Consider the following 27,261-nt stretch of genomic DNA (forward strand, 5'->3'; position numbering starts at 1 on the left):
ATGACATTGGCACATGTTTTTACTTATGATATCATTATATGCCATGTCATCATCTCTTGCATTGTAATCAATGAAATTGATTTAAGGACAAACATATAATTTGATATTGAGATCAAATTGGTGTTTAGAAAATACATGAGATCTTAGCCTAAGTTGACCTTAATCCATATCTCACATCAAATTGACTTGAATGTGGTTTGATACACCTTAGATGTGTGTGAGATATTAGGATCATGAGTTAGGATCAAGGTGCATAGTCCTTGTACCTAGATGACCCTAATTCAAGAAATTAAGGATCATAGGGAAAGCTTGTGTACAAGTCATGTACATCTAGCCCTAAGATTATGGTCCTAAATTCAAATGATTTTAAAAGCATTTTAAAATTGATTTGAAAAACCTTGATGAAGCTTTCCTAGTGATAGCATTCATCATTGAACATTGTGATACAAAGTTGAGTTAAACTTGAACTATTTCAAAGTTTTTGAACTTTGTATCAAGATTTGAAAATGGAAGTTATTTTCATAGAAAACTATTTTTCCATGATAGTGTATGATATGAGGAATGTATCATCAAAGTTTCGTAATTTTTGGAATTTTCTGTAATTTTCTGTGAGTTTCTGAAATTCTCCCAGAGAGAAAATCAGAAATCTCTGATTTCAGAGGCTGGATCGGTCACCGGACCGATCCAGGGAAGGCTGGATCGGTCTGGGGACCGATCCAGAGGGGTCCTGATCGGTCCGGTGACCGATCAGGGCGTGCTGAATTTCTGATTTTTCAGCTGTTGTCTGAAATTTCAGTTATGGAAGTGGTGTTTTTGGATTTCTAAAGATTTGGAACTCACAAAGACATTGTTGGTGCAATGGTCAAGGGGGAGTTGACCTTTAGGGGGAGTTTTACCTAATTGTCAAGGGGAAGTTGACTTTTAGGGGGAGTTTTTACTCCTTAAGACTTTTGAGGATTAGTGATATGGGATTATCACTAAGTTGATTGTTGAGTTTAGTATCAAGGGGGAAATTAAGAGTTTCAATGAAAGGTATGGGACTTTCATTAGGAAGAAACTCTTGACCTTGATACCCTCCTTTTTCTTTTTGATGTGTGTCAAAAAGGGGAGAGTGTTCATTGGAGAATTATTGGAGAACCCAAGTTAGGTTATCGGGTTAACCTAAGCTAGAGGAAGAACATTGGAATTCTTTTTGATGTATGTCAAAAAGGGGGAGAATTATTGGAGAACCCAAGTTAGGTTATCGGGTTAACCTAAGGGGAGAATGTCCAGAGAATGTTCAAGAAATGAACATTGGACATTGGAAGATGGTTGGAAAACCTAAGTTAGGTTATCGGGTTAACCTAACTTGATTATGGGTTTTGTCAAACATCAAAAAGGGGGAGATTGTTGGTGCAACCTTAGGTCAAGGTTGACCTGGTTGACCCGACTCGAGGTGATTTGACTCGAGTTGTATTTTGATGTTTGACTTGGGAAGATTGTCGGTGCAACCTTAGGTCAAGGTTGACCTAGTTGAGTTGCATGTTGATGTTTGACACTCGTGAGAGAGTTCTATTCTTGATATGGGACAAGAATAGATGTTTGGGAGGTTGTTGGTGCAACCGTAGGTCAAGGTTGACCTGGTTGACCTGATTTGGGAAAAGTCCAAGCAGGGAGCTTGGCACTGGAAAAGTCCAAGTATGGAGACTTGGCACTGGAAAAGTCCAAGCAGGGAGCTTGGCACGCGAAAAGTCCAAGTATGGAGACTTGGCACGGGAAAAGTCCAAGTATGGAGACTTGGCACGGAGAAGTCCTGGTGAGTGAAGCCAGGCAGTGGGAAAGTCCTAACTGGGATGTTAGGCAGTTGGAAAGTCCTGGTGAGTGAAGCCAGGCAGTGGGAAAGTCCTAACTGGGATGTTAGGCAGTTGGAAAGTCCTGGTGAGTGAAGCCAGAGGAGAAAGTCCTAATTGGGATGTTAGGCAATGTGGGAAATGAGTGAGTGAAGCTGTGAAAGTCCCGTGAGTGAAGCCGCAAGGAAAATTCAGATGGATCGGGATGATCGGACTTCCGGTGTTGGAAAGTCCAAGTAGGTCAAGGGAGTGATCGGATACTTGGCAGTGGAAAATCCAGATGGATCGGGATGATCGGACATCGGTGTGGAAAGTCTAAGTGGGTCAAAGGATTGACCGGACACTTAGCGGGAGTGCTAGCGGTCAAGGAGTGACCGGATGCTAGGCATAATGTACCAACAGTCAAGATTGACCGGATGTTGGTTTGGACTTGGTTTGGGCGAAACCATGAGTCGGATCGATCCGTGATCGATCCAAAGCCTATCAGGTGATCAGATGCTCGCGGTGAAGACGCGGAGCATATCAGGATAACCGATCGGTCCGGTGACCGATCGAGTCGATCGTGTAACAGAGCGAGGCGCAGAGGGGCTGATCGGTCGGGACCGATCAGACAAAGCCCGATCGGTGGACCAATCAGAGGTTCCCCGATCGGTCCATGGACCGATCAGGGACGAAACGAAGCGAAGCCATCTTCCCTGATCGGTCGGTTCTAGCCGTTGCGACGCAACGGCTAGTTTCTTCGCTGTTTCTCCGTCACAGGTATAAAGGATCGAGGGCATCTTCTGTGTTTGGTATTTTTCCTACTTTTCCTCTCTTCTGCTGAAGATTTGTGGGCTGCGATAAGAGCTCTGTTGAGTTCCTTCCGAAAGCTTCGCGTGAGCTTCCCCAACTAGAACAGCTGCTGCTGTTAGGGTTTTTGAAGCTGCTGCTTCATCTGGACTCCAGTCGACGAGAAAGCAAGATTGGTAGAGTGCTTGTGTATTCTTATTGTATTTCTTGCTTATTCTTTGTACTTGTACTCCTGTTTGCTGTTGCAAATAAGTGTGGCGAGGTTTCTCCACCCAGAAGGAGTTTTTATTAGCCGGTTTTCCGGGGACTCATCCACCGACGGATTGATTGGGTTCGTCCACCTTACGGACACGCCGAGGAGTAGGAGCATCATCTCCGAACCTCGTACATAGCTGTGTTAAGGTTTGATATTCTTCCTTTCGTTTCTAGTTTATTTTTCCGCTGCGCTAACGAATTGTAGGAAGAAACGAGCGATTTGGGGCGGCTATTCACACCCCCCTCTCTAGCCGTACGAAGGATCCTAACAATAACCCTCTTTGCATTCGGAATCAATGTCGGAATATATCATCAAGATATATTGACTCATCAGAAAAGTAATCATTGAAAAGACGAGCATGTCTAAATTTACGATCTCGATTCAAATATCTTCTCCTCTGTGTTCTGTTAGAACTTTGAGCTCTTTGACGTACCATTTGTTGTTGCTCATATAGTCGGAGTATTTTTTGTTCATCTATATCTTCCGTATCTTCTATCAATTTATTTCTCCAAAATTTATGAAACATAGATCGATCTGGATTTTTAACCATTTGAAATAAATTGAGATATTTTTGTGGTTGAAAGAAGTAGAGAATTGAGAAAATAATAAGAAGAATAAAAAGGTAAGAGAATATATTTATAGATAACTTTTTAAATAAAAATAATAATAATTAACTGTTGAATAACAACTAAAAGTTAGGAATGATTCGAACGGCTAAAAGAAATTAACGTTTCCTAAGTTTTTTTAATATTTTAATATTTTTATTTTAAAATAAAAATAAAAATATTTAATAATTAAAAAAAACAATAAAAGAAGTGGCTCCGTAAACTCACAATTAACAAAGGAACCCTCCACTACGAGAGGATGAGAGGGAGCAAGGGGCGGAGCTAGGCCCCTTATAACAGGTGGGGCAATGAATGTCATTGTTGATAATGAAGTTGGTGAACTTTTGATCCTCAATGATATGATACAAATATAAACAGAAGTTACATTAATGACTAATGAGCATAAATTTTTTTGATAAATTTATACAGTATCAAAAAAGACAGTTACTCAGGAAAGATGAAGCATCATTCACCAGGTCATAGTACAATTCTGTAACTTAATTGATTAAGCAACTAAACCCACATGAAGATTTGGTACTTTGTATCACACAATGTAAAATAGTAATTCTGAACCTCAAAATAGAATTTGTTAACCAATTTGGTGATGGATATGAATCTAATAAATTCAATTGGGAAAGAATTGGAAAAAGTAAGCTAGTTATATAGTGGTAAAAACTAAGTAAATAAGCTAGTTGAGAAATTTCTGACCTTGAACATCTTTTGTAAGAATTTGCATATAACAGAAGATAAATAACTTTGTATGTGATTCTATTAGATACAGAAGGTAAGCCAAAGAAAAGAAGGAAGCACCTTAATAACATGATTAGTAGAAATGACAACTCTCAATTGTTGTTTTCTTGCATAGATCAAAGAAAATCAGCTGGAAAATTAAGTAAAGGGTTAAGTTCCTGTATTTAACATCAGCCACAATATAAAAGTTTTTTAGGATTAAAAGGCCTTACAATAAGCTTGTAGCCATATCTGAAATTTGAATGACTTAACAGATACAATACACAAAATTTTTCTCTGTCCAGAATTGCGAAGCTAGCCCCCTTATATCAAGTGGAGCAAAATATTTAAAGCACAATATATTATACAAAAATTACATAACAAAATATTTTACAAGAATTCCCTACGAGTACACATATTTTGAAAACGACGCAATATTAATTCATTGTCAATTGTATCAAAAACTTCTTTTTCAATAAAAGTAACCAAACAATCATTCAGTCACCGATCTCCCATTCGATTTCGAAGTCGATTTTTCACAATCTTCATAGCAGAAAATGTCCTTTCCACAGTTGCTGTAGCCACCGGTAACACAAGTGCAAGTTTAATAAGCTTATACACCAATGGATATACAATATCTCTTCTTGTTTCAACTAATTCTCTCGCAAGACTTCCTATTCCTTTCAAATTTGCAAACTCTTTACTGGAGTTCATATCCATAAAATAATTATCAAGCTGATTACCTAATGCCAGAATCTCAACTGATGAAAAATCTGCGGGATAAAACTTAGCAAATTGAAGCAACTTTTCCTTGTCAAAAGCAGAAAACAAATTTTCTGGGCTAAGACATTCCATACAAAGAAGCAATTCAGTATTTACTTCTGTAAATCGATCATTAAGCTCTTGAAGTTGCATATCCAAGACTTCATAAAATAAACTAACCTTGTAGTACTGTAAATAGGTAACAACTGGAGCTTTACGTCTTGATCTACCCTTGAGAACACGAACTTCATTCATGTCTGGAATTACAATATCATGGCAATTACAAAACATCATTACTTCATTCAATAAATCATCCCAACCATTATCTCTCATCAATTGCAATCTCTTTTTTGAGATTTTAACTTGTATCATGGCATTGACAATATCTTGATTCTTTCTCTGCAAAATCTGGGAAAGTTCATTTGTAACACCCAAAATGCTCTTCAGTAAATGCAAAGTGAAAGCAAAATCAAATGTTTCTAAAGAATCCAAAAGACCAGCAGCTTCAGCCTTTTGTTCTGAATGAGCACCATCTTCCACTACATATTCTAAAACATCAAGAACAATGGGAAAATGCACAATTAAACTCATCAATGTGCCATAATGTGAACCCCAACGAGTATCACCAGCTTTTTTAAGCCCAGATTCTTGATTTAAGCCACGACCACTGAAAATTTCTCCATTTCCAAGTGCTTTTTTAACTTCAGCCATTCGTTTCTCTCGAAAGATATCTTGTCTTTTACATGAACCTCCAACTACTTTAACTACAATAGCAACCAAATTAAATAGAGAAGCAACTTGGAGATGATTTTTTGCTACTGCAACAATAGTAAGTTGCAGTTGATGTGCAAGACAATGAACATAATATGCAAAAGGATTATCTTTCAAAATCAAACTTTTGAGCCCATTAAACTCTCCTCTCATATTACTTGCACCGTCATATCCTTGTCCTCTAATTCTAGCTATACTCAATCCATAATATGAAAGTAGTGACTCTATAGCTTTTTTTAGTGACAGGGAAGAAGTATCACCAACATGAACAATCCCAAAAAAACGTTCAACAACAATGCCTCTCAAATTTACATAACGTAAAGCAATAGCCATTTGTTCTTTATCTGATATATCGCGTGATTCATCAACTAATATGGCAAACACTTCATCTCCAAGTTCATTCAATATGACATTTGTAGTCTCAAGACAAGCAACATTTACAATATCTTTTTGAATTTCAGGAGAAGTTAATTGATTATTTTCCGAAGCATTTTGTAAAACTGCATTCTTTATATCTTCATTATGATCTGCAATGAATTTCAAAAGTTCAAGAAAATTACCTTGATTAAATGAACTTTCAGATTCATTATGCCCCCGAAAAGCTAACCCCTGGCGTAACAAAAATCGTATGCAATCAACTGAAGCAGTTAACCTGACTCTATAAAGATTGCGAGCTTGCTCTGTTTGCCTGGTAAGAGCAACTTCAATGTGTTGACTTTCTTTCATCAAATCTACACATTTCTGCCAAGCTTGATTATGTGCGCTATTTGAACTTCCAACATGTTTAACAAAAATCTCCTTTTTTTTTCCAATTAATAAACCCAACTGAAGTAAATAAATCTCCACCTACTTGTTTTCCAAAATCTGGTCGGAATAAGTAGCAACACAAACAGAATGCAGCATCTTTACTTATGCTATATTCTAACCAATTTCCAAATTCATTAAACCAAGATGGACAAAATCTTCTTGATGCTTTACTGATTTTTCTTTGTGGAAAATTATGATTGCGAGGTTGACAAGGTCCTTTTTGCAGGTAAGCTCTTCTCACTTTTTCCCGATCATTAGGATCATAGTTTGAAATCTTTACCCGTAACCCAGGATCTGATTGAAGATCATCCAAATTGATTTCAACTCGAAATATTTTTAAGGGAACATGTTGTAACTCTAGATTACTTTTTTCTCTTTGACTTGTTTCTTCATTTACCATTGACTTTCTTTTAAAAAATTTATCCATTCCTGTTAATGTTAAGAAGAAAAAGAAAATGGCATATTAACAATTATTTGTAAATTTTAATATAATTTACTTAACTTAAATGTAACCCTACAACAAAAGAAGCTTCAATAAGAGCTTAATGGCAATTAGAAAATTGTAACAACAGCTGACACTAATCGTCCACCACTTATTTTTTCCACTTATTTATTCACCTCACGTCCTCAACTGTCTAGTAAATGCAACACCGTAAGCCTATATGATAAGGAAGTTCCTCTACAAGATTAAAATGTTAACTTCTTTTCTCAATTTGCATAATCGAGAATCTGATCAGTCGAGAAGTTCGCTTTCTTGGTCTTAAAAATATGTTATTTTACTGCACTGTGAGTTAGATAGTAAATTAGTAATGTAACTTATGTAACTCATTAACATGACTTTCATAGGAATCTGTATTTTCATAATCAACAATATCAGATCGACTTTCTCCTCTCTTTTAAAAGCCCTTTTTTCCATGCCAAAAGAATTGGTGGCAATGGCACATGAGAAATTCTATGGATACTGTTGGTTAAAAATGTTCAATTTTTGCAACAAAGCTTTTCTTCTGATATCATTTCCATTGAAGGTTGAGTGAATTGAAACACTTTAATATGCACCAAACTACCATAGTAGTCTTGCCACAATAGAGCACAAAGACGAAAATTATTTCTGCCTTGTAGTAATAAACAGCAGCAGTTCATTCTACAGATAATTGGAGTGAAGGTATAACTTTGAATCATGATATACAATTCACTCATGTTATTTAAACACACTTGGCATCTTTATTCTACAAACATAGCAAAGTGTCCAAATAGATGTAATGCTTGACTTACTGATGCTTTGATTTCCTCTATGAATTTATTGCAAACTATTTATGAACTATGTTTGGGATAATGTAAGGCCAATAATATTTAATCAACCAAAAATCCAAAATTACTAAATAATAAGAGAAATCAGGAAATGGATTCCAAGTTTCCAACTTGCAAGCAGTAATAAGTGAAATTGGGGAAGATACCAGTTGTCCTCGAAGTCTTGAATCCGGCAGACAAAGCAGTGGAAATTAGAGAATGACGTCCAACACGGGGTGGACAGTGGACTCCACCACCACCGGCAAGCACAGTAGCATCGTCGAATCCAAGGAGTGGCGTCGGGGACAAGGCGGAGGGAAGCCGGCTGTCGACACCGTAAAAGAGAGCCTCGTCGAGTCGTCGATGAGGTTCTACTTGGAGAAGCTACGGAGGCGGCGGAGGGTAGAGATCACTAGAGATTAGAGAATCGGAGCGGAGGAAGAAAAGGAGGGCGAAGAAAATCTCAGAGTTGCCGTCGATAAAGATGGATAGCAGGATAGGGATTAGGGGGTCGTCTCGTCTCAGGGAGCACAGTCGGTCGCGGCGCACAGGCACGCAGGGAGAGGGCAGCGAGGGTTGCAACTTGCGTGCCCTAGTTTTATTTTTCTTTTTTGCTGGGGCAAAATTGTAATTCTATAATATCTATGGACATTTACAAAATATTGAGGTGGGGCAGTTGCCCCACCAATCATCAACGTGGCTCCGCCCTTGGAGGGAGCTGTTTTGTTGGAGCCACCTCGAAAGAGGTTTATTGTAGATTCTCACACTAAGTTTGAAGGGTAGTGTCTAAATTCATTTATTGATCGTCATGTTATACCAATTAAAATAGGGTTACTAGTAGGATCTAACCACCTAGAAGGATTAAGAAGTGATATAGTGTCTCTGGGGTTATAATACCACAATCAGATATTCAGATTATTATTCAAATATCTATAGTTTGAATTACAGTTACGATGTATTTATAAAAAAAATTTCTCCAAATGGAGAACATAATCAAAAGATGTTAGGCTTTTGGATTGATCGTTACGTGTGCTTCCCAATTTATCTTGATGATTAATAAAAATTTTCATGGAATCGAATTGATCATCTCAAGAATAATCAATAAAATTAATTGAGATTATCATTTTTTTTTTTTTTTTTCAGAAGAGCTATGATAGTCAATACACATTGGCAACCCTATGGTGCACACGTGCGGCGTGCATTTGGGATGGGCAGGATAATATCAGTCTGAAAGAGGGCTGTGCCCTAGAGATGAATGTTTGTTTTGTGAAAAAATATTTTTTAAATAGATTTTAAATTATATTTATAGTATATAATGCTAAATGTATTTATATGAAACTGATTACTTACATCAGAGTAGTATTTTATTCTCCGTATAAATGTTTTTACACTATGCAATGCATCCATTTCTCAATATTAATTAGATGCTTAATGGAGTAAGATTTTTTTTTAGAGCAATTAGTATAAGTAATTTCCTAATTATTAGGACTAAATTGTCACTTTATCCATTCTACTAGAAACTATTTAATGTTTAGAAACAATTTTTTTGTTTATTCAAAAACTGAAAAAATACAGCTTACTTGTAATTAAATTTTCTCATATGTCAAAATATACGTTAAATTCATTATATTACTTTTATTATGTACTTTTTTTAACTTAAGAAAGGAAATTTACAGAATCGTTGATTTTCTTCCTTTAAAAACTAAATATTAATTACATATGCATTTATTATTTTCCACTTTAAGTTGTATTATAATTATATTATATTGCGCAAATTTAAAGGTTATTATAGTCGTTGGATATCAAAATTTATAACCAAAAATTAGTTGACAAAATTGATAAAAGCGAATCACTACACGAATTGATTTTATTCAATAAAATATAATAAATTATAATATTTGATAATTTTCCATGGTTATATTAAAAAAATTAAAATTAAAACAATCTGTGTATATAAATGAAATATATTAAAATTTGAAAGTGGAATTTTTTTAATAAAAGATATCATTGATTATATTACCCATGCGAAACCGCGTTTTTTATTTCAATCCCACTTTTTCTGTTTTTTATTTTAATTTGTAATTTTTTATTAATTTTAATTTTAATTTTTAAAACGATTCCGCGTTAACACTCAAACGAACTTCTGTTGACTGTCTATTTATTTGGACCGACCATCGTCAATTTTTAATGATTTCTTTACGTGAATGGAAGGGAGAGGAGAAGCGATGGCGGCGGACGCCCCGGGCTCTTTTGGCCTCTTCCGCATGGACGAGATCGAGAAGGTCTTCGCCTGCTATGACGCCAACGGCGACGGTCGGATCTCCGCCTCCGAGCTCGCCGGCGTCCTTCGCGCCCTCGGCCTAGACGCCTCCCCCGCCGAGATCAGCGACATGATAGCCGAGATGGACTCCGACGGAGACGGCTTCGTCGACCTCCAGGAGTTCGCCGACTTCCACCGCCGAAGCGGCGGCGGAGGCGGCGGCGATGGAGACGGCGACAGCAGGGAGCTGAGGGAGGCGTTCGACGTGTACGACCTCGACGGAAACGGGCAGATCTCCGCGGAGGAACTCCATCGGGTGCTGAGTCGTCTCGGGGAGGAGTGCTCCGTCGAGGATTGCGCGCGGATGATCCTATCCGTCGATGTCGACGGCGACGGCAACGTCAACTTTGAGGAGTTCAAGAAGATGATGATCGACGGCGTCGGAGGGAGGTGAAACTCCCCTAGTGCAAAACCACTTCTGCAACAGATCTCTCGTGATTTAGAAGCGCATAAATTAAGGTCGCTGCTCGGCCGTAGCCTTGAACTGTCCCTTGCTTGCTTCTGATTCAAAAGCAATTGCCTTCTATAAAATCGTCACGTTTTTTTTCAAGGAAAGAATATCAATAAAATATTCTAAAATAGACATATAAAATGATTAAACCTATCACAATGAAAAAATTTTACCGATGGATACAAAACATTATCTGAATCCTAAGTTTACTTATTTCTAATTTGATCTCTAAATAAATCAGAAATTACACCTGATATTTATATTATTATATTCATAATAATTAAGCCTTAAGTTAATCTTTAATTCTAAATTTGACCATATTACTTTATGACTTATTTAGATGATGACATTATATATTTATAATTATAATTATGATCCTAAAATTTTAATAATCTTTCACTGGGTCATATATGTAAACTTATAAATATATTAATCTTAATAGGCTCATAACTTTTGTAATCATTGTCATAGGACTTCCTTAACAATCTAGTCCATTAATTATATAGATACGGGATTAATGTAATATATGTTGTATCTATCACAACTAAACCATCAATTGTCAGTTACATCAATATAGTCACATGACAAAGATCAATCATGAACATGTGACATGAAAATTACATGCAAGGTAATCTATTTATGTCAATTTTCAACTGGTTCTCCTCAACCAATATGAGATCAAAACTTTAACTTAAGTTGTATAAAGTATAATCAAATAAACATTTAACTTTATATTTAATCGGAAAATCTCTAAATATACAAGTTTCAATAACATAACTAAACATATATAGAAAACATATAAAGTACAAACTCCCACTAGATCTAACATTCACCAAATTTGATAACACCTAAATAAGTGGTATGCCCATAAAGATATTAGGTGGTAAATCCTTCGTAAAAGGATATGTTATCATGGAATTTGTGCCTATGTATTGTATCAAAATCTATCCACTTTGTACTCTTTAAATTTCTTTCACAACAAGGAACTTGCGGCTCTAGGGGGCCGCTGATGTGGCGGTTCCACATTTTTTTCACATGGAACTTAATATTTGTGTATTTTGATTTTGTCAAGCTCCTATTATTGTTAGAATACAAGATAACTAATCTATTGTCACAAAATAATTTCAGTGGCTTCTCAATCCTTCCCAAAATACGCAATCCATAGAGAAAAATTTTCAGTCATATTCCATGATTAGATGTCTCGTAACATAATATAAATTCTGCTGTCATAGTGGAAGAAGTTGTCAATGCTTGTTTGGCACTTCTCTAAGAGATAGCTCTGTCGGTCAACAAAAAAACATAGTCTGAAGTGGATCTTATGCTATCTTAGCACCCACAAAATTAGAGTTAGAATATCCCATGATCTCAAGAATATCTAACCACTTATATGTGAGCACAAAATTAATAGTTCTCTTTAAATATCTCATTACCCTCTTTGCTGCTTTCCAATGATCCATTCTTGGGTTGCTTAAATATCTGTCTAACACTCCAACAATGTATGTAATATCCAAACGTGTACAAACTTGAGCATACACAAAACTTTTTACAGTCGAAGCATAGGGAATCTTCTGCATTTCTTGAGTCTTGAGGCTTCCTTTAGGGTATTGTTTAATACTAAATTTGTCTCCTTTAGTGATCGAGGTGTTACCTAGTTTGCAATCTTACATGTCAAATCTTTTAAGCACCTTATTGATATAGTTCCTTTGCGATAATCCAAGAATACCTCGAGAATGATCTAAATGTATTTGGATTTCTAGTATAAAAAAATGTGTTATCAAGATCTATCATTTCAAAATATCTAGATAGAAATTTTTTGGTATCATTTATGGTAAGCAAAATGTCGTCAGCATATAAAACCAAGAAGATATACTTACTCCCACTAAACTTATGATACACACAATCATCTAACATGTTTAATTATCTCAAAACCAAATGAGATTATTTGATGAAATTTGTGGTATTATTGACTAGAAGCTTATTTTAATCCATAGATGGACTTCTTAAGTTTGCAAACCATACTCTTTGGATCTCCTGATACAAAGTATTCTAGTTGCACTATATAGATTGTTTCCTTAATGCCTCGATTAAAAAAATTTGTCTTGATATCCATTTAATGGGGTTTCATATTGAAGTGTGCGACAAGTGTCATGATTGTCTTAAAAGAGTCCATCGTTGAAACTGGAGAAATAGTCTCCTTAAAGTCAGTCCCATATTTTTGAGTATAGCCTTTGTTGTTACAGTTAACACAATGGTCAAACTTAGATTTTGATGAATGATAAATGAATTAAAGTTAGATATTATGTTTGTCTAATTTGTCTACCAAGTGTGTAGGATATGAACTTGATGGGTCTAAAGGACTGAAACACTAAGCTGAAGTCCAGCTAGGTTAATAGGTGGCACAAAATCCAAATTGGTTAAAAATTGGCAGAAGGAAGTCTAGTTAGGTTGACAACTGACTGAAGTTCATATTGGTTGAGATATGGCAAGAAGTCCTGGTGAGTCAAGAGACTTGACATCAAGGAAGTCTGCGATTGGTAAATTGAGGTAAACAACTGGAGGAGTGATCCAGTGAAGACGCGTTCTCGGTTGAGGGAACAGTAGGTGTCCGTCCGACTTAAAGTTTCAGTGAAACTTAAAGTCAGAACCAGACAGTTCGAACACTATTAAATATTATTCTTATTTACATATTATTGCTTGTCAACATAACCTTATAATGAAGAAAATCAAAGATTGGAAAAGGGGCTCCGGGCTCTAGGAGGTCCGAGCGCCTGAAGGTCCGAGCGCACGAAGGTGCTCCCAGTGCCTGGACAGGTGGGATAGACACCTAGACGATGGGTTGCAGTGGCACACTTCGACTAGTCAACCCACGTTAGTGTTCTGAGAGCCCGGAGGTGGATAAAGTTTACGGGATAAACTTTCGACGAGATGTAGTCACGTCAGCACACTCCAGGAGCCCGGGGATGGTTGCAGGCGCTTGAAGAGGTCCTATACAAAGACCTTCTAGTAGCAACTTCAAAATATCAATTACTCTAACTTTTGTTGTCACGCGGTGCTCCAAGAAGCTCTCCATGAACCGAAAAGCTGTTCTGACAACCGATACTAAAGGTTAGACTTTGCTTGTTGTCGGTACATTTTAGTTTATTACATTCTACTTAAATTCTTATAATATTTTTGAACTTATAGTAATTGTCCAACGAAAACACTCAACGAATGTGAGCCTAGAAGTAGGAGTCATTGAAGACTCCGAACCAAGAAAACTATTTGTGTTAGAACTTCTTCTTTCATTCATTTATTCTCCGCTACGTATTCTCATGATTTTTGAAAAAGCAATGAATGTTATTCACCCCTCTAGCACCTTTTCAATTCTAATTTACAAGTGGTATTAAAGTCAAGTCGCTCTTAATTGGTATAATCATCAATCGGGCAAGGATTTTATATATGAGTAATGTTAAATGACCAGAATCTGGCCAGCTAGAATTTATGCATGCATGCATGTACAAAGGTATTTTAGTAATATCATATGCATATATTAATTGCATGCATATATTATGATTGGACGATAGAAAATTCTAACTGACCATTCTAGCTAACAAGATTTACTCTTTATATATATATATATATAATTTGTGATAAAAAAATATTTTTATGCTTTTTTTTTCTGATTTTATGTTTTATGTTTTTCACTATTAATCAGAATGGATGCAATTACCTTACAAATCTGTCCTATTTTTTTTATTATTTTTTAATTAGTTTTTCGTATTAACTGATTCTATAATTTTCTAACACGACAGAAAATGAATTAAGTGCGTACAATGAACCCTGTCGTTTTGTTACGGATAAGCCAAGAAGAAAGGCCTTCTCCAGTTGACCTTGTCAGGCGGGCCAAGCAGAGGACGAAAGGATGCAGTCTAAAACGAGAATCCAATGCCGGACTCACTCACGCCTTAATCCAAACACTACATCAATTAGTCGCAGATTATTACCACTATCGTGCTGACAAATGCCATCAACAGTCGAAATTATAGTAAATAAAAGTTGTTTCCCGTAATTATTCAGTGATGGATAAAGCACCACCTGAAGAGTTATTCGAATGTAGAGTAATTATTATTAACATCTGCCTGAGGACAGGGACTGCACCGACAGAGCATTTTAAATTCCTTGTTGAAAACGATGCAGAGAAGCCGTGCGATGGTAATGTAGGTCAATTGGGCAAGGATCTGAAGAGGGAAAACAAATTGTCGGCCGCCTCGGCCGTCGCTGTCCCCACTCGGCCCGCTCGTGGCTCAATTGGGAACCACGGCGACGCGCCTCGTGACCCGGGGACGCTCCGCATGCAATGACTCTCGTGGTCCTCTTCCTCTTTCGTCCACTGCATGGCGTGGGACACCACGGGAAGGAACAGGGATAGCTAGCCTAACCGAAGGCGCGGCCGCCTCGGCCTGCCTTGGCATCTCATCAATCGGTCTCGGAAATTCGAGTTCCTGACGAAGCATGGGATAAAGTTTGATTCACTGATCACATAATGGGGCGTAGCCTGATAAAGCTCATTGTGGATCCGCTCGTGCCGCTGAATGGGAAATGGAGCTTGGACAGATGATCCATTGGCCTCCCACGTACCATACATACCTGGCTTGTTCATACAAAAAAAGGATGACAAAAGAAAGAAGAGTGCGAGAGGGGGTCATTGGGAATGAAAGAGCCCACTGGCATTTTGAATTACTAAAATTGACTGTTGGCCATGTAGATTGGTCTTATATCATTACTCTGTTTGAACTGTCGCAAAATAACAGAGAAGAAAAGCAAAAGGAAGAAGACATCGGGCCTGTTTCTGGCATCCGCCATCCTCCACTTGCTACTGCTGCATTCTTCTTGATCCCTCTAATTACAGGGAGGAATAAAAAGGCAAAAAAAAAAAAAAGGGTGGGATTTCAGCATTTGCAACTTCAAAGAATGTGAGGGGGATTGGGGGAAGGAAGAAGAATGCGCTCCGACACCGCACTCTCCTTTCAAGGCTTTCCTTGTTTCCATAAGCTTTAACTATTTGTTTACTAGTTAATCCTCCTCGGATTTCGCTCAGTTCGACTCTCTCTCTCTCTCTCTCTCTCTCTCTCTCTTTGGCTTCTTTGTTCTGCGTGCTCTGCGACTGCGACTGCTAGACTGCGACGAGTTCTAAGGGAAGCATTTAATTTGTTGCTTGCCAGCTGCACTGCCAAAAGGATGATGAGAAAAAGGAAGAAGACGCTCCATTGATTGCTGAGTAGTAATAAGCAATCGCTGTCCTGCTGCCTTTTGCTACTCAGCCTTTCTTGAGGGGGGTTTTACGGTGGCCTGGAGATGAGTCTCGCCATCGCGGAGAGGAAGGCACAACAGAGGCAGCCGGGTGGGTTCGTCGGCGTCTTCTTCCACCTTTTGGAGTGGAACCGACGGCTCGCAAAGAGGAAGCTTTTTTCTCGGAGGAAGCTCCTCCCTCCAGGTATTTTGGCAGTTTGTTATTCTGCGCTGACAATATAATGTGCATTGCGTCTGGAGCGCTTACGCACTTCATTTGGTTGCGCAGTTCGGGCAGTGAAAGCGGCGAAGGCGTTCGCCGCCGATGAGAAGATGCCATTGGCGAAATTGCTGCTGGTGAAGTTTCGATTTTTTTTTGTGTGTGTCCTTTTATGCTCCTTGTGTCATTGACGCTCCCTCCCTAAAAGTCTATCTTTTGGGTCAAATTGTTAGATCGATGATGAGAACCACTACCAGGGTGATTTTCCCAGCACGAAAAAGCTCGACGATCTGGGACGTGGGATGCGGGCTCCTGGGCTGGTGGCCAGGTTGATGGGTCTCGAATCCATGCCTGTTGTCGCGCATGAAAGGCCACGAAAGGCTACATACTGCAGCTGCCTTGCCAACAGGGAGGAAAGTGGTGGGGTGTTTCACCGAATCGATCAGGATCTGCGTGTGGAATCTGGTGGGATTGGGAAACAGGAGAGCAGACCGCAGAAGTTGAGGAAGACTGGAGGGTTCTTGGAGAGACATCCCATTGATGAAGGCCACGGGAAAGCTTATCTTCCGGGGAAGAAGAAGAAGAAGACGGTGCTCTCTTCCCCCTCAAAGAATAAGCTTCACAAGCTACCTGCCCCTGTGAAAAGCTCGCGGTTACCACCGGGCAGGTTAATGAAGGCTGCTACTAGAATTCTGGAGCCTGGTTTGCAGACTGGAGGCCGGGCTAAAGTGGCAATAACCTACAAGGATTCTTCAAACTTTGACGCAGAAGGCATTGATATCGTCACGACCTTGAAGGACTCTAATGAATCATTCTCTGATTCTGTTTCTGAATCTAGCTTGACCTGTAGGAGATTAGATGACAGATTCCGATTCCAACCAGGTGATGAAGAAACTCCGAGACAAAGGATTGGTTCATCTTCTTTTGATATTGGTAATCCTTCTTGCTCTCATGCTGAAATTGCATTAGGTAGTTTTAGTTCGTTTGCCTTGCATGGTGAACAGTGTAATGGCTTTGAGATGCTTAAACCCGTTCAATCTAAGATCGTCATGCAAAACAACGTGGAGGAGCTTGGTCAGAAGAATAACCAATGTGCATGCAAGACTAAGCTTGATAGGTCATCGAATAGGCTTAGGAGGAATCAACTTAGGCAGAATCAAGCCAGTGGAAAAAATGCTATTTCAAGAGACAAAGTAGCATTTGGAACCAAGGTTAGTTCAAGTAAGCATGGTGGAAGAGATGCAAATAAGCTCAGTAGTGCAAAAGGTTCTGCTTTTGTGGTTAGAAACGCAAGCAAAGACAGTTGTTCAAAGTTGGCTTATGAACAAAATAGCAATAGAAGAGAATTAGATACTAACACTAAGAAGAACATGTCGCATAAGAGAACAATAAGTACTTTCTGTGGAGAACATGTTGAAACCAGACGCACCACTTCTACCAAGCAAAATACTGGAATCAATTTAAGTGATAGAAAGGGGGTTGAACAAAACAGTAACAGGTCTGTCAGCAAAAGATGTATCAAAAGCAATTCAAATTACCAAAGTGGTGATGTATCTGGTTTCAAGAGCAGTGATATTTTTTGTTTCACATTGAATTCACCGATTATGCATACACTTGGATCACCTTCTTACAAGGAAAAGGAGAAGAACAGGACTACAAATGGGTACATAAACAACATTGATTGTGATTCAACCTTGGAGTTGGATACGCGGAGTAACATGATATCTAACAGAATAGCTACATTGAGAGGGGATGAATTAAGGAATCTGCTTGAAGAAAAAATTAAGGAATTTACTTCCATTGATCAGGACTTACTAGTTAGAGCTGCAAGGCCTTTTCCTTGTCTAGAGGATCTAGGAACTGCCTTCATAGCTGGACAGAATGAACATAAAAATACTGGTGCCTGCTCCGAGAAAATTGTCACCTCTTCCTGCTCAGACTCATCTTGTTTTCCTACGCAAACACAGGTGAAAAAAAAATGGTTTTATTTGCCATATATCCTTGTGGTGCCCTCCATATGACATAGTGGTTGTAGTATGAGTGTTCCTTGACCAGAGCTTATCTAGCACATTTTTTGCCCTTTTTAGGCCTTTTATATCTAAAATCTAGATGCATATCATAGGGGATATAGTTTTTTTGTTTGCAAGAATATATAATGTAAGCATGTTAGTGCTTATAATGAGTTATATATGAAATCAGTTCTAAATTGTTGGACCTCATGGCTTAGTGATGATAAGCATGATTTGAGATGAAAGAAACTCAGCAAACTTCATTTTTTTTCGCCTGCTATTTTTTCATGTCACTTTCCTTCATAATGTATAGTTTTTTAAAAATGAAATGAGTTATGAGAGCCGTAAGATTTGTTCAATTGGTGTTGTCTTTGTGCCAAAAAAAGAAGCATAATTACAACCCTGCTTCTAGACATGAGATTGGTATTCGTAAATAGTGTTATTAAAGATCTCACTTATTTGCTTTCTCGACTATAGGTGTCAATGGGTTGGACTTGAGCTTGGGCCATGTCCTGGCTCGTGAGGAGTCATGTTTGCTGGGATCAAACTGAGGTCTGGTTCAGTAGTAACCTGGGCCTGGAGGCCATATTTAAAAGTTTAAAGTATTAAAAAATGTCAATAAAAACTTGAGCAAGAATAGAAAAAATATTTTTATTGAATATATTTAAAATATTAAACTATTGTATATATAGTCTTTTTGGTGGGTTGGACTCAGCTCATGTGCCATGTAATTGCTGCTGGCCCAGGTACTTCGCTGGGTTCAGGCCTGGCCCATATATGGTCGGCATGCCGATACCGGGCTGGGCCATGGGTGGTTTGACCTAGTCAGCACTCCTAATCTTGACAGTTATGTTATCTGGACATTTTGTAGCATCAAGTTGAAATGGCGTGGCCAAATTCTTTATGGGCAATATATAAAAAGGCCAGAATTTTCACCTCATTTTATCATTGTTGCTTTCTCAGTCAACTTCTTTAACATAACTTCTACAATGATAACTGAGATTATCCATTAAAGATAAATTTCTCAAGATTGCTCCTAGTATGATAGTTGCTCAACTTGATTCTGACAAATCTTTTCCGGACAGGACAATGTCAAAATCAGCCCTGCATCAGTTCTTGATTTGGAGAGTAGTCAGCTTAGCCCAATATCCATTCTAGAGGCTACATTTTCCAATGAGAGTTGCTCAATTGGGAGCCTTTATGCCAGTTCAGGTGCAGCAAAATTTATCATATATGTTTGTGGACCTTGAACTCCTTTTTCTATGTTTGCTCCAATGAACACTGACATTGTAAATTAAGAGATCATATTTGTCTACAATGTGTTTGCTTTCAGGTGGAAAGCTGCAGTTTGGTTTGGTGGAAAGTTGCAACACACCACAGTCAACTGACACAGAGAATGAACTTTTGGATTCAGCAACTTCAGTTGATCTCAGGTCTATTGTGGACAAAATCCATCTTCTGAATTGCATAACTTCAACTGCTGATGATATTCATTGTGATGTTGGATTTTCAAACGCTAAACTTTGTGAATCCAGGCATTTCGCTTCAAATGCACAACTGTTGTTTGAAAATTTCACCTCGAATGGGCCAGAAGTTGGTTCTTTAGACATTTCTCTAGAATCATCTCTTTTAGACTTGCTACAAGCTATTTGCGACACACTTCAGATACCAACCGTTGATCCCTGTTATAATGGGTTAAAAGGAACAGATCAACTAAGAGAGTTGCTATTTGATTGCATGATCGAATGCCTGGATTCAAACTATAGCTGTTCAAGCAAGTCTGGTTTCATGACATATCTTAAGATACCTTTCCATTTAACCCGAGAAAAATTGTTGGAAGAACTTGACAGGCAAATAAGAGAATGGATGGATTTGGCAGGCAACTTTTTGGATGATTTGATCAAGAATGGAATGAAAAGCTCAACTGAAAAGTGGACAGTATGTAAGATGGAAGTGTTTGAGACCGGCATGGATCTAGAGAGCAGCATTCTTCAGACTTTGGTGGAAGAAACTGTGACCGATTTCTGCTGGCAGATGTTGAACATCAGAAGTTGCAACTGATGGGTCGATTGGTCTCATAAACAAGCCCTGATTTTGTGTTTCTTGGTTTCTTACTGTATTTAAGACACTAAGAAGCAAAAAATCAAGTTTTGTACAAATTGCCAGAAGATTTGTGAAAAGGGTTGATTGCCGAGTCGATGTATTTTTTTGCTCAATCTTTGGATTTGCTTTGTGGCCTCAATTACATATTATGAGTTGATTCCCTTTTACTCAATGTGCTTATTTTCTGTTTAAAAGCTTCTTTGTATTTAACTACTTGCAGAATCTTCGTAGCTACTCTTTAAAGTAGATGTTGAAGTGCTAATGAGACTCTTTGGGGGTTTACTTAGCATACACTGAAGCCTTAATACAATAGCCAGTGTCACTATGTTGGAGTAGACCTCACTCTTCAACAGCGATTAAACTATAAAAAAACCACACTAGCAATTAGAATGCTCCTAATTCGAAGGCACGCAGATGTTTATCACGCATATTATACATAATTATTAAAAAAATTGAAAAGGCCAGGGGCTTTGTTATCTATCCTACACTTCCTAGCACACTGTTAAGCATTCTTTAGCTCTATCGGATATGTTTAACAAATCCAAAAGGTTCGGTCCTCCGGTCTACATATCATAATTTTGCCGGCAGGTAAAGTTTGGAAGCTTATTAATTCATTTCTTTTTTTTGTTCCTTGATAATTAAATGACCGGCCGGGGGAATTGGTTGGTTTAATTGCATTATAATTAAGTTGTTAATTGGTACAATTAACAATAAACAGAGGAGACAAATGAGAGAGCTTGGTGCCGTTCACTGACGGCACCAACCAGCTGCGGTTGGAAACTCTGTGCGTGCATGGCTCGCACACTGCATTTGGATGAACACGATGTGGAACCCACTCACTTTTCCTTCAGCCTTTCTCAATCCGAACCACTTCTTCTTCTTCATCTAACATGCACAATCAAGCAACTTAATGCCCGAAACACCACTTCATTCAAATAGTATGATAGTGCATATGCCCTATCTTGTCTTTTTTATTGGTTAAAGTATTCAGATCATGCTCTTGATCCCTGTCTTTTAACTACGCTTTGGGAACTCACTCTTCCATCCTTCAAATTATCTATGAGGTCACAGCAAACTGCACTCTATATAAACAACATATTGGCGTGTAGACAGGAGACGACATGGATAAGCACGCACACCGATTTAATTTCTTTGCTCTGCTTTAATTCTTTGTTTCTGTTTACCAAGACGAGGAATCTTATTGATGACCGAGGAAGATAATTGTTCACCGTCGTCCAACAATCGCGGCTACGGGATGAAATTGTTCGGCTTCGACGTGTCCGAAGGCCAGGAGGCCGGCGGATCGACCACCGACGCCGCCGACGGCGCCACGACCGCCTCCGGCGGCGCCAGAGACAGGGCCAAGTACGAGTGTCACTACTGCCGCCGGGAGTTCGCCAACTCGCAGGCGCTCGGCGGCCACCAGAACGCGCACAAGAAGGAGCGGCAGCACCTGAAGCGCGAGCAGATTCAGCGACAGCAGCAGCAGCAGAATCTCCTCTACGGGGGCGGCGGTAGCCGCAGCAGCAGCGCGCTGTATCCGCGGAACCCGATTGGGTGGGCCTTCGCGCCGCCGCCCCATCTGCTAACGGGCCCACCCGCTGCCGACTCCGCCACCAGGTGGTTCTATTTTTCGCGCACCGCCAATGAGCCGCCGCCGGCGGCGCCGTCGGAGCCCATCCACGTGGCGCACGGTTGCGCATTTCCTCCATCGTCCCCTGCCTCGGGCTTCTCTCGCGTACCCGCCGGATATGCGCGCGGAGCGCTTGTCCACGAAGCGGGCAGCGGCCACGCAGCCTCAGCGGAGACAGGCTCGAGCTCGTTCGCGAGGCCGGCGAAGAATTCGGCCGGACCCGGCGAGTCGTGCAGGTTGGACCTCAAGCTCAGCTTGGCTCCAGGCGGGTGGTGACTCGAGTCAATTAACTAATTAGCACGGTCCAGAGATGAAACGGGGGGATCTTTTAGCCATATAGCAAATGCAAAACCTTGTAGTTAATTAAAGTTCTTTCTTTTTTTCACCAGATCTTTTCTGAAAGATTTGTGAGCATATATATTATATATATATATATACAATTCTCTAATAAAATCAAGCCAATTATTCAAATGAAGGCATCATCATCTTCCCTCCGCATTGGACAAAATCTTTATGGAGTCAAATACTTGTCTCATTTCGAGTTGATATCAATAGTTTTATGCCGGAGAGATCTCAATTCTCAAACCCCATAATCATGAACGATTTCAGATATCTATTGGAAGAAAATATATTATATTTTACACGATAGTGGATGCTATACACATCGTGCACTTTCAAGTAATGTGGATGCTAACGCAGTCACGAGTCTTCGAGTTCGCCACGCATGCATGTTAATTTTTTCAGTGTTTGGGCTTTACATGCCTGTTAACTAATTACTCAGAACCCTCGTTGATTAATTAATTCAATTATGCGAACAGATATATCATCCTGAGATTCGTATCTGTTATATTAATCATAATCCATAATTTAATCAAGCACCGATGCAATTAATAGATTTGACACCGATTGACTTGGGCCTTTCTTCTCCCACTCACTCGACTAAGTGCTGATTGAATAAATTAATTGCCAGTAGATTTATGGCACCTGGTCGAATTATTGTAAGTGTTTTCGCCAATGTCATGTCAAAATAAACTAATTAACATAATTGCGTGTGTTAACTTTTGCTAAAGTTTAATTTGTTGTTGGTAGACTGTCATGAAGGTTTATTGGGTGGGATTTTGACCGATTCAGATGGTAAAAATTTGGAGTCTGATAAAGTTGTTGAAGTAGGCTATTCTTAAATATGAGACAGCACATCTGAATTAATTAATTAATTAATTAATTAATTCCTAGCGCTATGATACAGTAAGTGTCTGAAATGACTTCGAGTTGTCCAATATTTAGTTGCTAATTGTGGTTTAACATATACAATTATTCAATTATCCCTTCGAACCAAAGTGTCACAGCATAGAAGTTACCTCAAGATGGATAATCTAAAAGTCGATCACTTGTGTCAGGTAGAATTGACAATTTAGATTAGGCGGATTGATCCATCTCGTGGAATAATTTAAATAATTTAATTTAAATAATTTAAGAGATTGAATTAAAATTTTATCAATTTATTTTACGATGGGTTCAGACAGACTAACCCGCATAAACTCTAAATCCGCACAGATCAACTCGTAACAAGCTTGAGTTGGTCTACGTGTTAAAAATTTTTTCCTTTTCAAAATTTTAAATTAAAGTTAAAAACTCAATGGACTCATGAATTTAATCCGCCTAAACCACAACTCAAAATTAAAAAATTTAACCTTTTTTGTATTTCTTGATGGGCTCACTCGAGAAAATAGAACAATTATAAATTTTTAGTAACGGGGCTAAGGTACTAAATTGATTGTTCTTGTCCGAAAGTCAGAGGAGATGGATGTTGGCGATGTGATGTTCTTGCTGACCTACAGTAGACTCCGCTCCCGCCTGCAACATAAGCAATGTCAATACCAAACCAGGGAAGGATCCCGACAATGACCCTCCGATCCTCAAGTCAATCTTCGACGAAGCAAGAAGAAGTATAGAGAACTGTAGCACAACAGTAGAAATCGTGAGAGAATCATACCTCTGCCGATGCCTGGACCCCCTTTATATAGGGCTCCTGTAACGTGTGTACACATTTTTTAAAGCGAGCATACTATCCCAAGCTTTCCCTAAAGCAACATGTCAATAAAGTGTCACTGACATAATAACTTAGCGGGTCGAGCATATCTCTGAAGTGAACCGTACAATTCTCTATCTGACCAGGCCACTTGTCAGCGACACTAGCTTTCAAAAGGATGTCGAAGGATATCCCGCTGTATCTGTTGCTTGGGCGAGCGGAATGCCCGCTCAGCCATAATTCCAATACCCCTATGTTATTTGCTGCCATGCCGAGCGGGGGAGCCGTTCGGCTGAAAGTCCTCTGTTGCGCTGAGCGGGAGGGCCGCTCGACTAAAAGTCCTCTGCCCGTGTCGTCCGTAGCCGAGCCGAACGAGATAGCCGCTCGACTCGGCTTCTACACATCCCTTGAGCGTCGATCTGATTACTCCTTGCACACAGGATGATGGGTCGCTACTCAACTCTTCGATCGATGTATAACTAACCCAATTGGCTATCCAATCACTCAACCGTTGATTATCTTGACTTTGACTTCCACGAAGTGTCAGGATGGGGCATCGCCTAATCACCACACCACTGATGATAAATTTTTTCCATCGATTCTCATTCCTAATGAAAATAAAAAAATATTTATCCATCTAAAATCTTCTTACAATTGAAAGCTTTATCCGCCTAAATCACAATTCAAATTAAAAAATTTTAATCTACTATCTAATCTGTAACTCATCTTGGGATGAATTGAATTTGGAATTTATCAGCCCGCAAGGATGGTCGATCGATCCGTCCCATCACGGATTGTCCATCTGACAGCAGTAGTACCAGGGGCATTAATCTTCAGTTTCGGCTATATGCCAAGAAACGGCCTGCATGGTAGAAGAAGGCCCAATCCAATTGCTCCAAGTCCCTTTCCTTTGAGTTGCTGATCAATTGAATCTGCCTCTTCTTATTTTCATTTGTTTGTCAGATCACCTCACGCTCAAAGGTGAATCCGCTCTGATGGAAGAATACGCCGGGATTCCGACCTGCTTCAACCCCTGCCTCCCTGCCATGGAGATGGATTTGATGACGAGCCAACTCGAAGAGTGCACGATGGAGATCCCAAGTCTCGAGTTGATGAGCTATTTCGACGAAGATTACTTGTCCATCTACGTGTCTTCTCCGGATGAACGCCCGCTTGCTTCCCCTGTTTTGCCACTGCCCGTTGCATCGTCTGCCGCAGAGCTGAGTCGTGGAGAAGGAAGGAAAAGGAAGAGCATGGAGGTGCATGAATTAACCGCTGAAACAAAGATCAGTGAGAACAAAAATGTACGTAAAATTAAAGAGATTCAGAAGCCCCTGATTTAGTTCTATTGCTCTTTTTTGTCAGTTTAATTACATGTATGTTTAGCAGAGCTCAGGGAATGGGAAGAGAGCGAGAGGCAACTCAAAGGAAGCAGACAAGCCGAAAGAGGTGGTTCATGTGAGGGCGAGAAAAGGCCAAGCCACTGACAGTCACAGTCTAGCTGAGAGAGTGAGTGCAGCAAATATATATATTGCTTAATATAAATTAACCGTTATCTTAACAATTTCAATCTGTTATAATTAAGATGCCTAAATGGTTGCAGGGCAGAAGAGAGAGGATCAATGAAAGAATGCGGGTCTTGCAAGACCTCGTTCCCGGCTGTCACAAGGTAATCAATAAATGCATATTCGTAAGATTGTGATTCATTAATTTTAAGTTTCTATGTTTTGCTTTAGAGTCTGGGCATGGCAGGAAGGCTGGACGAGATAATCAACTACGTACAGTCACTGCAGAGCCAAGTCGAGGTAGATATACGTTATGATGATACCTTAATCAATCTCGTATAACTTTCCGTGGCACATGACATTTGCGTTCTTGCAGTTTCTTTCAGTGACTCTTTCAGCTGCATGCTCTGTTTATGAACGCCATTCCATCGACGTGGAGGGTTTTTCAGCACTACAGGTGATCCTTAAATTTATCTTCCTTTCCTCTCTAATGTCCACTGACTGTGGAGGCAGTCAAGTACAAGGGCCACGCACTGTCCTTGTGCAGCCAAAACAGTAAGAACAGTCCTAACAAGGACTGTTTCGAGACAGGGTCATTTCATTGAAAATAATATCAAATCTTGATGTCGATCATAAAAGGACAAGAACTATTTTTTTTTTTGTTAGTTTTTAAATACTGCAAGCATCCTATGTCAACTGGATGCCGTTAATTGGGCTCCACTTAACCGAATTCACGAAAATTCATTTTCTGTAAATCATATTAAGTGAATGAACTATGTACGTGTTTTGATATAGGATTTGTACCCCTGCAGGGTGGTGATGGGCTGTCGGTGGCAAGGGATGATTCTACCATGCCGTACGTTTTAAAATAATCCTACTCTTTCTGGCTTTGTGCATGATAATTACGAGGTGCTCATCTCTGCTTTCATAATGAATATATCTGAATCTACTTTGACATGCGATTGGTGTAATATTGAATTGAAGTTTAAATTGTAACTAGTTTTGTTGTCTTTGCAGCTTCATCTTGTTTAGGCTTCTAACTTAATTACAATGGTTGTTTAACTTTTAGTTAATATAAATTGTCAAAAATATTATAAATTGGTTGTAGACTGCCAATCTAACATCTTGTTAATTAGGTGACATCCCAACAACTTGGACAAGGTTAGTGTGGTTGACATGTATATACGTAATTAAGATGATTACAAAAAATAAATGCCACAGTTCTTGTGAAATTAACACCTCTGTACGTGGTGAACTATTGCTGAGAGTTACTACTTTAGTTTTTTAATTTTTGAAAAAGGTTAATTAATCTCAATCTACCTTTTCAGGCGATGTTTATGCATCAAATTGATATATCATATGAGACGCAATTAATGTTTCTCAACAAAATTTTAATCGTGTGATGACTTGCTGAAGTCATATTTGAAATTCATAGTAACCTAGTACTAGACTTATCATATTATTGATTGAACAATCATTATGCATAAATTTTCCATCGGCTAATTAATTAAAAAAGTTATGTGATCCACCAATCCTATGAGGATGTTTTACCTTACCAACCTTTCAAAAATATAAATAATATATGATAAACGCTTCTCGGGTGTTAGTCACAATACTTATTGCATACTTGAGATCCAATGCTTAATGCTTTGAGAAACCATTAAGCATCAAAACATGTTCAATTGGCTTCTACTAACAAGCTTTCTCATAATGCAATTTGATTACTATCACTTTTTTATCTTGATTTACACTAAACATCAACTCAGCAATAGCTGTTATAATGCAGTGGGCCAAAAATTCATAGCCCAATCGACACTTCAAAATGTACATATACTTCAATTCATTTATCCATGTACATCGCGTGCATGCTACAATTTATCCAGGCAAG

At 38.9% G+C, this 27,261-nt stretch overlaps 4 protein-coding genes and 1 pseudogene across 5 annotated transcripts; 4 read left to right on the top strand and 1 right to left on the bottom strand.

The window, feature by feature from the left end:
* Nucleotides 1-4,598: 4,598 nt before the first annotated feature.
* On the bottom strand, nucleotides 4,599-6,948 carry LOC122021538 (annotated as a pseudogene).
* A 3,079-nt stretch (nucleotides 6,949-10,027) lies between these two features.
* LOC122020962 (probable calcium-binding protein CML18) lies at nucleotides 10,028-10,726 on the top strand. Its single transcript, XM_042579024.1, has one exon. The coding sequence runs from the start codon at nucleotides 10,040-10,042 to the stop codon at nucleotides 10,547-10,549; it is 510 nt and encodes a 169-aa protein (XP_042434958.1). The 5' UTR covers nucleotides 10,028-10,039; the 3' UTR covers nucleotides 10,550-10,726.
* A 4,642-nt stretch (nucleotides 10,727-15,368) lies between these two features.
* On the top strand, nucleotides 15,369-20,373 carry LOC122021040. Of its 2 annotated transcripts, XM_042579107.1 has the most exons (6): nucleotides 15,369-16,079; nucleotides 16,164-16,231; nucleotides 16,328-18,061; nucleotides 19,189-19,315; nucleotides 19,437-19,536; nucleotides 19,639-20,373. In XM_042579107.1, the coding sequence occupies exons 1-6, from the start codon at nucleotides 15,941-15,943 to the stop codon at nucleotides 20,162-20,164; spliced, it is 2,694 nt and encodes an 897-aa protein (XP_042435041.1). In that variant the 5' UTR covers nucleotides 15,369-15,940; the 3' UTR covers nucleotides 20,165-20,373. The 2 variants fall into 2 exon arrangements, with proteins under 2 accessions (XP_042435041.1, XP_042435040.1); XM_042579106.1 differs by having other exon boundaries at nucleotides 15,372-16,079; nucleotides 19,437-20,373.
* Nucleotides 20,374-21,410: 1,037 nt separating this feature from the next.
* LOC122021542 (zinc finger protein GIS3-like) lies at nucleotides 21,411-22,115 on the top strand. Its single transcript, XM_042579665.1, has one exon. The coding sequence runs from the start codon at nucleotides 21,411-21,413 to the stop codon at nucleotides 22,113-22,115; it is 705 nt and encodes a 234-aa protein (XP_042435599.1).
* A 2,636-nt stretch (nucleotides 22,116-24,751) lies between these two features.
* On the top strand, nucleotides 24,752-26,245 carry LOC122021544 (transcription factor bHLH75-like). The gene is made up of 6 exons (XM_042579666.1): nucleotides 24,752-25,172; nucleotides 25,258-25,377; nucleotides 25,472-25,537; nucleotides 25,605-25,673; nucleotides 25,750-25,830; nucleotides 26,186-26,245. The coding sequence occupies exons 1-6, from the start codon at nucleotides 24,864-24,866 to the stop codon at nucleotides 26,243-26,245; spliced, it is 705 nt and encodes a 234-aa protein (XP_042435600.1). The 5' UTR covers nucleotides 24,752-24,863.
* Nucleotides 26,246-27,261: the final 1,016 nt, after the last annotated feature.

The sequence above is a fragment of the Zingiber officinale genome, chromosome 9A, assembly GCF_018446385.1.
Source record: "Zingiber officinale cultivar Zhangliang chromosome 9A, Zo_v1.1, whole genome shotgun sequence".
Lineage (NCBI taxonomy): Eukaryota > Viridiplantae > Streptophyta > Magnoliopsida > Zingiberales > Zingiberaceae > Zingiber > Zingiber officinale.